This window comes from Anolis carolinensis, chromosome 2 (assembly GCF_035594765.1).
Source record: "Anolis carolinensis isolate JA03-04 chromosome 2, rAnoCar3.1.pri, whole genome shotgun sequence".
Lineage (NCBI taxonomy): Eukaryota > Metazoa > Chordata > Lepidosauria > Squamata > Dactyloidae > Anolis > Anolis carolinensis.
Window position 1 is genome coordinate 105302657 of NC_085842.1, and position 13839 is coordinate 105316495.

General features: G+C 36.5%; 1 protein-coding gene across 2 annotated transcripts in view; it reads right to left on the reverse strand.

Moving 5' to 3' along the window:
* The window catches only part of sec24a (SEC24 homolog A, COPII coat complex component), a 41149-nt gene that overhangs the window by 16812 nt on the left and 10498 nt on the right, over positions 1-13839 (reverse strand). Inside the window, exons 3-8 of one of the 2 annotated variants that reach the window (XM_008115511.3) lie at positions 12683-12841; positions 11232-11309; positions 9596-9747; positions 2767-2939; positions 1480-1582; positions 128-254 (exon numbers count right to left, since the gene is read on the reverse strand). In XM_008115511.3, the coding sequence (XP_008113718.1) occupies positions 128-254; positions 1480-1582; positions 2767-2939; positions 9596-9747; positions 11232-11309; positions 12683-12841 (792 nt within the window). Of the gene's footprint in view, positions 1-127; positions 255-1479; positions 1583-2766; positions 2940-9595; positions 9748-11231; positions 11313-12682; positions 12842-13839 lie in introns of both variants that reach the window. The other variant, XM_008115510.3, reaches the window with a different exon arrangement.

Here is a 13839-nt window from a genome sequence, read left to right on the forward strand (position 1 = left end):
TATACTATTAGAAACTAAGAGCCACAAGCAATTAAAGTCATATGAAGACATGAGAGATAAAATATGTACATCAAACATTTTGAAAACTAATATAGTGTCTTTGTGGTCATTTTACAATGAAACTCACCATCATTTACTCTATAACATAAGTTGCATTTCCATCTCCTTTGGTCAAGAAAGCTGACAAAAGGATTGATATATGTCCTGCAGCTACGACATCTCACAATTGTACTGGAGGTTACCACAGGTAATTGCTGGGGAGAAAAGGAATTTGTAAGTCTTATGTTAAAAATCCATCTTGCGTAATTTGGATACCTGCCTATGAACAGACACAGCAGAATGAGACAAAAACAAACAAACTCTGTACTTGAAAGTCAGCTTTTGCATGTATTTACAACAGCAATCACTCACACAAACAAAGTATGTGAATTACTTGGGAAACTTTCCCTAAGAAAAGATTTAACTTAACTTGATTACATCTTACTCCTACCATTTAGAAGCAGGAAGGAGATACTGAATATTCACAAAATATCTTTAAAGAATTTTAGAAAATAACTTATTACATTGGGAGACTACTCTACTTGTAAATAATGATTATTAAATAGACAAAGACTGCCTAGGTAATGTATCTTGCAAGTTATTTTAAACCACACATATATGTTATTAAAAGGAGTTGGTTATGGGAAAGAAATGCTAAAGTAATTATATTTGCTACAACTGTTGCCACCATTATTTCCCAAAAGGATCAAGTAGCTATTATCCAGCTTAGAAACCCTCAGCCTATTTGCAAATGGCAATCATCATAGTTGATTAAAATCAGGAAAAATTTTGCAGAGACACTTGCTCCGATGTGTAGATTATGCCTCACAGAATTAACCTAATACAATACAGGTTTTGAAGGCTTCAGTACACTTTGAGAAATGAACACATTTGTTACCAAACCATAGACATAAAATGTCTAAAAGCAGAGTGTTCACTATTAAAGAAACTGTTTCAAGTCAACCTTTAAAGTGTCATCTTGAAGGGAATGCAATTTTTCTAGGGTGAAGCAAAATGCATATATAAAACAGTGCATTATCTCAACCATGTTTTGGAGAACTATGAGTCACCGAGTAATGCCCTCAAGCACAGGACTTGATTCCTTACTTTATATTTAAATCAAAGTACATATAATGTTCCAAAGGGAAAAATTAAGATTTAAGATTCCTCAAAAGCAAGATGAATCAAGAACTTCCAGTCCTGCCTTTTAGGGACTGCTCAAAGTAGTCTGGGTACTGCAGCAAACTTTGCCTTGATTCAATCATGAAAATAAGAATAAAGCCCTGTGAGAAGGTAAAAAATAGGAGACACTTGTGCAAAGAGCACACTCACAGTCCCCCAGATATGGTTTGGAAGATTGTCTGATGTGGCTGCTGAAGCAACTGCTTTATTTGGAAAGCCAACACCCCAGCCCCCATAGTGTTCAGTAATGTATCATACCGACAGGTCTTTGAAAGGGTGAAGCAGGAGCCCCAAAGGAAGTTTGGCTTTGTTCAGTAAGGCCTGAGTTTGAGGAATGTTAGTCAAGGTACATCGGAATAACCTACATGAAGGATAAAGAGTCAAAATCACTTTCAATTATGGTTATTACAAATTCCTGGCCTGCACTCGTGTTTTCCATATATTTATCCACACCACCTCCTATGAAGTATTTCAATCCGACACTAAACATTAATATCTGAAATGGGAAACTTGCCCAAATTGTACTCTCTATTTGCAAGTAAGTCTAATTGAAAACAGTAATGGTCTGTAGGCAGGCTGTGGACCAATCTTATTTAAAATCCAGTAGGAGCCTCCAATGGACAAAAGGAAACCTTCCACCACAGAAGGATTTTGAGCTAGCAGACCATTTCCACTTGCAGGCTGGAAAAGGTGCTCTTCATCTATTCCCTGTCCCCATAGTGTGCCTTATGTGTCCAAAAATTTGCTCCAGAGGATTGGGTGGAACAGCATAGGAGATGGTAATGAGAACTCTAGAAGAGGGTTTTGTTTAGCTGTACACAGCAATAGTTTCGTAAAAACTATTTCCACCTCACTTCAGGAGCACTGCAATTCTTCTGTCCACTGCTTCTCTTTGCTCAGATTTGACTAAGGAGCTCCTGATGAGCTTACATCCTAACAGTCATACCATCGACACCAATGGCTGAAAAGGTCTGCTGTAGATAACTTTGTCTACAGTGGACATTATCCATAAGGTAAACTTCTGTAGACATTATAGCTTCAATGCAGAGCATTCCCCACATATAGTCTGTTTACAGCTGCCAACAATGAATAAATGGTAAGTATGCTACTGAATCAGATAAGAGCAGTGAACTTTGTTCCTTCATGTACCTGGGGTGCAGCCAGCGAGGCAATTATCTATCAGTGCATTTGAACTTGTTTTCTGGTTCTTGAGAACTAGGATCTAGAACTGACTTCAGTTTATTGGACCCAAACCTTTTACTTTTATGCTCTCAGAAGAACTCTCATCCACAACTGCTATAAAAGTCACAGAATATGTTGCAAAGATAATGCTTACAATAAGTTTAGCCTTGCTAAATGAACCAAGATTACTTGTTCATTTCAATGCTATTAAGTCACCTTATTTTCTTTTACTTGCCTTTGTTAAAGGCATTAGAAACTAATTGAAACCATATTTGAACAGAAATATAGGACATATTAAACTCAGATACTTTTCCCAACCCCCCCCCCCCAAAAAAAAAACAAAAAAAAAACAAGAAAGCTTACTCTGGATTACAGTTGAGCTTCTGGATATCTTCATGTAAGTTTGGAACAGGAGCTTGCAAGGGGGTTGGAGGAAGAATATTTCTCTCTTGAAGGAGGTTGATGGGTCTTAATCCTTCTGGCTGAAGGCTTAGTCCACCCATTGATGCAGACAACACATTTGTTCCCAAGCCAGGCTAATGGAAACAACATCACAAAGTTAGCCTGTTTGAATAACATCAAAACCCACTAATAAATAGAGTAGAGTCTCACTTATCCAAGGTAAACGGGCCGGCAGAAGCTTGGATAAGTGAATATCTTGGATAATAAGGAGGGATTAAGGAAAAGCCTATTAAACATCAAATTAGGTTATGATTTTACAAATTAAGCACCAAAACTTCATGTTATACAACAAATTTGACAGAAAAAGTAGTTCCATACGCAGTAATGTTATGTTGTAATTACTGTATTTATGAATTTAGCACCAAAATATCACGATATATTGAAAACATTGACTACAAAAATTGCTTGGATTATCCAGAGGTTGGATAAGCGAGGCTTGGATAAGTGAGACTCTACTGTACAAACAAAATTGTTAGTGTAATATTTGCTAGCTGTATAAATATTAAGTACATTTACAAATCATTACACAAAGCAGGTTGAAGAAGCCTGGCATGCTATTTGTACCAAGGACCAAATAGGACGTATCTTTTGCAAAAGAAATTGGAAAATACTTTTTAAATAGTGGAAGCTACATACTTCCACTACCATCACCTTCTTTTGAGAGCTTTGAAGAATGTCAGCAAATAGTAACCTAGGCAAATCACTCCTCAGATTTCTACAAAGTCTGATCTTAGCAGCTAAGTAGGGCCATCTCCAGTTAGTACTTGAAGCCAATACTCTGAATGACTACATATTGGTATTACCTTCATTTTCGTAATAAGACTTATTTCACACAGCATAATGGAATATTTATAATCAAAAATAAAAGTGGGGTGGGTCTTTTCCTGCACTTCTGAGTCATCACTTCCACAAATGTTTCAAACTGAGACAGTTTTATACTAATAGAAGAATGAGATGCTTTTTAATTTCCACCGGTTAGGAGGAAAATCATAGGTGCAAAATGTATGGCAATTACAAATGTCCTCTATTAGTATTGATATTTCATGTGATATGGCATTTGCAAAGAAGGGAAGTCAACTAAGAAGCTATTTGCTGCTTCTTAGGGAGGTACAGAAGTCTTCTTCATCTGGCAAATGCTTTGTCTACAAACCAGCTTTTCTGGGGTTTTTTTTTGAAGTCATGATCACATCGAGTTCAACATTCCCAAGCATCTTCAGGAAAGCAACTGTCACTTTGCATGCCAGCTGAAGTGCATTGTATTTTAAACAGAAGTCATGATCCAGGGGAAAAATCTGCTTTTGTTAAAAACACTTGCAGTACAGATACATTCCATGGTAGGAAGAACCAGAAGAACTTCCTGACTGTAAGAACTGTTCAGCAGTAGAACCCTCTTCCTCAGAATGTGGTGGAAGCTCCTTCCTTGGAAGCTTTTAAACAGAGGCTGGATGGCCATCTATTAGGGATAATTTGATTGTGCTTTTCCTGCATGGCAGGGGGTTGGACTGGATGGCTTGTGTGGGCTCTTCCAACTATTATTCTATGCAATCAAGTCCTGCATTTCCCACCTTAGATGGATTAAAATGGCAGATAAAAGAAGACCAATGTTAGGAATATCTGAGGAAAATTGAATTGGAAATATTTTAATAGATAGATAACATTGCTTTATGGGGGAGATGGAAGTGAGGGCATTTTCTCTTATCTCTCTCCCCTCTCTATCTCTTTCTTCCATATCAGTTTATTTCAAGGTCTTGCCTACTTTTTATAGAAAGTCCTATTCCTATAATCACCAACATTTTGCCCCATTCCCTGTCTCCTTGTCTGATTTTTTTTCTTGGGCTTATAAACTCACTATTATTTCCCACCTCTGTAATATGGCATAAATACACAGATGTTGCCAATCAATTGTTGCAGAATTCTCTTGATGCTGCCTCTTTGTGGTTTTTTATTCTAATAAACACTTGAAACAAGCAGCTAGATAAGATTTTCCAGAGAATTTGAAGTAGAAAATTCTGAAGTTCTTGCTCAGATGAACAGCTACCTATTTTATCATTACATACACCTGGAACTGAATACATTTATTCAGTTCTCATCTGATTCTCTTAACAATTATATCACACTGGGCATTAGCTAAGAAATAGGAGCAAATATATTCTAACATTCACTCAAGTTCTTCTTAATGATGACATTCAAGCATGTATGTAAGCTTCTTGGGAAGTCTCCCATTCAGACATCACTACCGGTAGCATGGTTTTGGAACCATACAGGGAATAATTCAATGCATTTGAAATCTGACTTTTGTGGAAAGACAAAATATATTTAAGGAATACTTTCTACTCTGTCCAATAGTAGTATCACAATTAAATATGTTTAGAATTGAAGCTTTAGCAAATTTAGGCTATAAACAATAACACTTGAAAATGCACTATCTACATAAATAAAAATGTAAATGTCTGTTTGTTCATGACATATCTCCCAAACTACTTCACCGATTGCTAGGAAATTTTGACACAATGCAGCAATCAAACTGATGAGTGTTTTTATGTATTCACTTACCTACTATTACACAGATGTCACACCTGAGACAGGTAAAAACATGCTTAGCTTCAAAAACAGCGCCATCTGCTAGACATCCACGCATCACACGCTATACTATTTACAACTGTTAAGCTTCTAAAACTTAAGTCTCCTGTGTTCGGCGCTTGGCTCTCCTCCCTGAGGTCTCCATCCCCAGTTCCCTCCACCCTGGCCCTGCCTCCAGGACCAAGATAACCCGTTTCTCTGAAAATAAGACATCCCCTGAAAACAAGACTTAGTAGAGGTTTTGTGAATTTCTAAATGTAAAGCCTCCCCCGAAAGACCTAGCAAAGTTTTTGTTTGGAAGCATGCCTGCCAAACAGAACACCAGAGCATGCAGGATTGGTAAATGTACGTACCATAGAGTGTTGTACATGAAAATAATGGTAGTAACAATAAATTCTTGATAGGATTCATAGTTTGTCTGGTTATGTTGGTTTGTGATGACAACTGCTGTACTGCATATAATAAATGTTCATTTTTTTGTTCAACAATAAATGTGAATTCTTCTTCATGGAAAAATAAGACATCCCCTGAAAATAAGACCTAGCACATCTTTGGGAGCAAAAATTAATATAAGACATTGTCTTATTTTCGGGGAAACACGGTAACTGTCTTGCCAGCCTCCTTTCTTCCAAGAGAAGAAGCCCCCGACAGCACTGCCATCTTGCCAGGGTCGGAGCCGCCATTACGGTTCTGTGGCCTGGTCACCCCCCACTGAGTCTGCCTCCCTGCGGAACAGAACTGGGAGAAGAAAAAGGGCGGCAGGACAGGTAGGAAAATCCAGGCTGGGGAGAGGGGCGGGACATGGCCCCAGGGGAGGGAAGGAGGTAGGCCCCGCCCAAACCACGGGCTCCCGTAGCCTCACACTCTGCCCGCTGTGCTGTGTCAAAATTTCTTAGCAATAGGTGAACTAGTTTGGGAGATATAATGTCATGAACAAACAGACATTTACATTTTTAATTATATAAATCAATATTATTATTATCACCATTATTACTATGACTGTTATTATTATGATTGCTGACACAAAAACAATGACACAGCAAATGAGATGAATATGCTGGACTTCTTCTTCTTCTTCTTCTTCTTCTTCTTCTTCTTCTTCTTCTTCTAATTATTATTATTATTATGGACCAGGATTATTATTATGACATAGATCTATATAAATGGAACAACAACAAAAATTGTATACACACAAGTATCGTGAAATCAAGATATAATAGAAACTTGCTCTTTCTCTTTTCTTTCTTTTCAATTTCACCAGACTGGACCAGAGCAACTCGTGGCTGGGTACAGCTAGTATTACAGTAGAGTCTCACTTATCCAAGCCTCGCTTATCCAAGCCTCTGGATAATCCAAGCCATTTTTGTTGTCAATGTTTTCAATATATCGTGATATTTTGGTGCTAAATTTGTAAATACAGTAATTACAACATAACATTACTGTGTATTGAACTACTTTTTCTGTCAAATTTGTTGTATAACATGATGCTTTGGTGCTTAATTTGTAAAATCATAACCTAATTTGATGTTTAATAGGCTTTTCCTTAATCTCTCCTTATTATCCAAGATATTCGCTTATCCAAGCTTCTGCCAGCCCGTTTAGATTGGATAAGTGAGGCTCTACTGTATATATAATGTTGGACCCTGCCTTTTCAATCTTTCAGAATATAATTAAATGCATTTATAATTAAATGTTTTAATTGGCATTTTTCTAAGAATTTTAATAATAATAATAATAATAATAATAATAATAATAATAATAATAATAATAATAATGCTTTATTTATAGCCCGCCCTATCTCCCCGAGGGGACTCAGGGCAGCTTACAACAAAATATAACACAATGGCAAACATTCAATGCTGGGGGTAAACATATAACAAATCAAAACGCAACTTCAATAAAAAAGACATAATACATTCCACACAAACTGACATATTGATCTGCTTGATGCAAATGTTTCATTGCATGATTGATTGTAATCTTTGCATTTGGTAGTACTTTTATAGTTTGATATATATTCATTTTTAAATTATTAACTGGAACTTAATTGATGTTTATTAATTTTGTAAAATGTGTTGTCACTAAAAGTGACATACATTTCACATATGCAATCTGGATGGCAGTAATGACTATCCATCATTAAACTAAAGGTGGTCACAGGAAAATGTGGGATAAAAATAAATACGATAATGATGATTGAGCATACGGATGTATGGATAAGATTGCAGTGGGGATGTAGTTTGGTCCCATTTTGACTTTGAATACAAATCCCACTGGCAGGCAGTTCTCAGCAGGTAAGCTAAGGAAGAGTGCAGAACTTGGGCTGAAAAAATATTCCTTATCACTAGCCTACAGTAAAGCCAACAAATAAATCAAATGAAATACAATGCAAAGTTTGTTGTGAAAGCGTGGTGAGATGGAGCAGCTACTACCCTCATGTAACAAGCACAATTCTCTTTCAATGCAATGTAGGGTATTTCAGATATGGCAGCTGTTACAGTAAATCACAAGCAGATGATTTCATCTTTCCTTAAACCTCCATAATAAAATATGTAACATACTGGAATGCTTGTCTGCTCATCCAGCCAGAGGCACAAATGTGAATATAACCTCAGTGGCACTGTCTCGTTTTATAGTTTCAAGATTGCGACTGTATCAAAATAGCACACAATCTTCTTTCCATGCAGCACCCAAGCGCTCAGGAAAGTTATAATACATGTTTATAAACTCTGAATCACAGCACCACTCATCAAGAAACCTGTCCAAGGTCACTCAGCAAGCCTCATAACTTCACAGCTCAGCAGCAATTTGAACTCTGCCTTTCTTAGCCAAAAACAACACTCTCTTCCACATTCACATGCTTCATACAGCGAACAGATCAGCAGTTATCCTCACTGAAGTATCACCTGCCTCATTTTACAGCCTTGGCAACATCCTACTCCTCAGTCATCCAAGCATCTGTCAACATTCACTATCGATTCATTTTCATTTTCATCTTTGTTCTCTGTACTTGTTCTCTCCTGTGTCTGTTCATCATTTTGGTAGACTACTAGAACTCTCTTTGCTGTATTTCTTCATTTTCATTGACCCAGAATATTTCAGTTAAGATCATACTATCACTCTGTACTTTAAGCTATTTTATTTCCTAATTTCTTGTCATGCTCCCATCTCATTAACTTTGATGATTTACAGAAACTGTTCACCACACTCCTGCTGTTCTCCTTTATTCTACTCACTATTCATCTTCACACAAATCCCAATTTTGCTCTTTCCCTTTGACTCTTTCCACTCATCCCTTTGAACCATGCTGCCCACCAGAAGAATAGCACAGATATCTATTGCTCTCTGCTAATTTTCCTCTTTACAGCTAATCACTTAAAGCCTTCCACAAATCTCCCTTGCTAAAATGTATGTATACAGATTAAGTATCCCTTATGTGGAATTTCAAAATACTCCAAAATCCAAATTTGTCCATATGGGTGGCTGAGACTGTGACACTTTTGATTTATGATGATTCAGTGTAAACACACTATATTTTATACATAAAAACTATTTTCTAGCTTTTTAACCTACTCTGTTTCCCCTAAAATAAGACATCCCCAGAAAATAAGACCTAGTAGAGGTTTTGCTGAATTGCTAAATATAAGGCCTCCCCCTAAAGTAAGACCTAGCAAGGTTTTGGTTGGAAACACCAGAGCATACAGGATCGGTAAATGTACATACCATAGAGTGTTGTACATGGAAATAATGGTAGTAACAAGAAATCCTTGATAGGATTCACTGTTTGTCTGGTTATGCTGGTTTGTGATGACAACTACTGTACAGTATATAATAAATGTTCATTTTTTTTTGTTCAAAAATAAATGTGAATTCTTCTTCATGGAAAAATAAGACATCCCCTGAAAATAAGACCTAGAGCATCTTTGGGAGCAAAAATTAATATAAGACACTGTCTTATTTTCGGGGAAACACGGTATTTAAACTCTTTAATGGTTTAGATGTTTTCAATTTATATGAATTATTTTCATCACTGTAAATTGTTTTAATCTATTTATACTGGGTTTTTCTTGTATGCTGCCCTAAGATTTCATAATATAAGATGAGATATAAATACTCTGGTAAATGAAAAAAATCGTTAAAAACAGTTTACCTGAGGGAACTGCTGTGGTGCACTTGAATACGGCATTCTTGGTCCTCCAGGGGAAGATGTATTTTGGTAGCCGGGTGGCAAGCTGGGATAAGCACTTCCAACGTGTCTATTTGTTTTAAGATTCTGAGGAGCTGAAGGGGTATATGTGGTGGCTAAAAGAAAAATGCACTCATAAAAAAAAGAAATAGCCCACTTCATATGAATCTAACAGTTCTCATTACTGACAAAATATCTTCAATATATAAGGCACTTTATGCATACTGGAAACTATTTATTATAACAGAAACGAAACTATGAAGACTGCAGGAGCATTTTGTGCAGCCCCACGAGACTACTGTCACCTCACCTCACCGTCTTGTGTGTGTGTGTGGGGGGGGGGGGGAGGGGGGAGGCAGAGTAATCAAATCTCTAGAACCTTTACCTATATTTTCTGCTTGTCTCAGAAATTTTATTGGCCAAAGGGGGAGCAGCAAATTGGTAACTTTTACAGAACTTTTATGTGATATATGCCACCAAATATATGTGACAGATTTCCAGGCTGGGCCTAAACATCCAAGCCTTGGAATTCTGCAACTCTCCCTGCCTTGGCCACCCCTCCAATCAGTTGTTGTGATTACCATGAATTGACCTCCACCAAACCCAAAAAGAACAGAGAGAGATTGAGGTAAAACAAACAAGTGCAAGTTTATTGATACACATTAAATATAAAAACCCTTGAACAATCACAGCTCACTAAAGTATAGACAGCTCTTTCACTTGGACTATTTTGTCTCCATTTCAGCTCTTCCTTATTATTGTCAAATTCAAAATCTATTTGATTCTCAAATACAAGTTTCTGCTTTGTGTAGTTTCTCTTCTCCTGCAACCCCCTTTTACAGTTTCCCTGAGCTATGATTGACTGCCCGCTGCCAGACCAGTGCTTCCTTCACAGCCTTCTTCCTCCTTCAAGTGCATCTTTTAAAGCCTCAAATAGCATTTTTGGAAGTGACTTTCCAAAAACAGAGGAGGGAGAGAGTTGGGCCCTCCACATCCCTGTCCCACCTTGTTCTCCGTCCCAAATACTAATAATATAGTCCACATACAGGCATTTAAGTCATGTGCTTCTGATTTGATGTCTTTGGGAATTTATCAAACATTTAAGGAAGACAACTCATCCGTAACTGACTGGCAATCACCATGTTGTTGGCAACAAATCAAAATTTTCCTGAAATATGGTTTCTTATAACATTTTAAGTTTAATCTGTGATCTTGACTATAATTTTATCTTGTGGAAAAATATAGTCAAGATGCCACATGGCTACTCATTTCATAACAAAATGGGTTCAATGCTTGACAGGCACTTTCAGTAATATTGCTAATAACCTGTCAATGTTTAAGAGTGTCTAGTTTTTGTATAATGTATAAACTATATGTTATATTTGTTTTTTTAACTGAAAACAAGATTTCTGAGTTAAGCCTTTCACATTTTTAAAAAACCTAAAAGATCATCTGGATTAAATAGAGAAGTGTGCACTGGTTGTCTGAAACAGTTAACTCCCCTTTTATTGTACTTTTAAACTAAAGCAAATGCGTTTTTACAGAAGCCATCAAGAAGTGGCAGTAAAGCAGTTAACAAGGTGAAGAAATAATGTCTTACCCAGGAAACCTCCTCCTTCTATTGTATCATAATTGTTATGGACTAATGATCCATCACTAGCAGCACATGTAGCATCACCTGCTAAGGAAGTCAACTGTCAGTAACAGATTTCAATCCATCCAGTAATTCTCCCTTTATAGCAGATTACCGTGACAGTCTATGCAGTATAAGCAGTACAACATTTTGCATAATGATTTCATGCCCAGAATACAAAACACTGCAACCTATTTTGGGGAGATTTTCATAACCTAGAAGAGGTATTCTGTAACCTTACAAGATACTTTTCCCATCTCAAATAAAACAATATCCTTAATTCTTTGGGCTGGCTTTCTGCAGTATCATTCAATGAATAACTGATATTTATTTTCTAGTACATAAACACATAGACAATGAAAGTATGGTTTGGGAAAATTACCCTCTGTGTCATAAAAGGACAGAAGTAAATAATTTAACCTTAAAAATCCAGTGTAGAAAGTTTATGGAATTTGCACTTAAAAGTGGATGCGGAAAGAGCTCTACCCCTGTAGACCAATGGGGGAATTAAACATATCCACGTATACCTAATCTGGTTTACTTTCATAGCAAATAAATACTGTTTCCTTCTCAGATGATTTGCAAGGGATTGGAGGCTTAATATATGTCAAATGCATTATTTGAACTAGGAAAGCGTTTATTGCATTGGGAGGATAAGTAAACTAAAGAATTACAGGAAGAATACCATTGCAGTTTAGTTCATTCAAAATGAGCATGATCCTTCATATGAATTTACAATTTCAGGTTCACAGATGTTGTTTTATATAGCAATTTTAATTACAACATCCAAATTTTAATTTCTTCTTAAAGTAAATTATTTATGTTTAGAACAGCATTTCATTTTTAAACAACTTGATCTGTATCTGCACCAGGAAAATAACAACACATCAGCATCTAGGAATAAAATTATTTTCACACACTCCTTACAAGTCTGTAAAAAAGAATGCACTGTCTTGCTAAAATCAAAATTACTTCTGACTATTAGCCCTAAATAATTATGTGTTCAGAAAAATTTTCAGCATGAACTGCTAAAGCTATCTAAGACACAAGAGGCCAATTTCCAGATAATGTGGGACAGAGAAGAGTGCCCTTAATAAATACTCCTATCAATACTAGTGTTAACATTTAGAATCTAAGATGGGAAAATTTTGATTTTCCAGACCCCTCTCTTTCTGACCTGAATACAGGAATGTCCCTTTTAAAAACTGAAATAGCTCAATAGCTGAATTAGAAAAAATAACTTGAGTTCTGAAGAGTGCACAATGTGAACAGCAGACATTACTTTATTTAGCTATGCCAATATTCTTATCACCTCTGTCAATAACATTAATTGATTAAAATAGTTATTTTGGCTCCCATTATTCAGCTACTTGTATTTTGAGCGCGTACCATGGGACACATTCAAACTGGAGCATTACCTTCTTGGGGACTTGTTGAGTTTGGGGATGTAATGTTTGCTGGTGGAGCTGTTTGGGGAGCAGCAGGTGGTGTGAAAGCTGGATTTCCAACTGGAGGGGGCCCTAAAGGAGGTCTAACTGGTGAATATGTTGGCTGATGGACTGGAAGAGGAGGAGGACCTGCAACAACAAGCAGAATTCAAACACAACATGATTCCTGTTGTTATTCTGGCACAGAACCAAAAACATTAATACATATTCATTTTAGTATGATACATATTCTGCATGAGGTGTTGGAAAGGTGGACTTAATCATCCAATGCTATTTGCATAATAACACCTACCAGTAAGTCTTCTGTACCTTTTCATCAAATATTACATTTTGATATCAGATGAAAAATCATTAAGACCTGAATAACTATTCCTAATTTTAAAAATATACCAAGAAATATTTTTAAATGAAATGAAAAATAGAATACAGAATTATATACAGACCATGCAGTTGCTGGATTGGATTGATTGTGACTCCACCTATAACTCACTTGTTCTGCAGTACTGCCATATAAATCCATACATGAGCAGGATATAACATTGAACATACATTAGATCACCTAAGATGTCAGGTGTGGCACAATTAGTTTTACTCCATACAAAAACAATCTCGTTTTATAAACATATGGGGTAACCTCCATTTGACAAGCCACGCCCATAGTGCCACTGGACACAAAAACACTGGACACAAAAACATACTGTAACAGGGATAAAATATTCTTATTCCCCCCACTTCTTCTTCCACTACAACAACAGGTGTTCTAATTGTCTGTAGTAAGACGGACTTCACTGTCTCAAGTGTGCATTACCAGGAATAGCTACATTTTAATAACCTAGTAACAGCAGATTAGTTGCTAAACTGTGTTCCTATTTAAGGGATGAAAGATGAGAAATGTTTCCCAGGGTATATTTTGATGCCTGGACCGTATTTCAAATATTTGTTCTTTAGCTATGCTTTTCATATAGGGGTGACTTCTTTTTAAACCATGAGTGACACTAATCTCTCCACAAAAATAAGGGCAACCATAATCTTTATATATTTATCTATTTAAAAATGTGTGAGGAATGTTTTAGTCTTCCAGACTGCACAGCTGGCTGCATGATACCCACTAATACATTGAATAAACT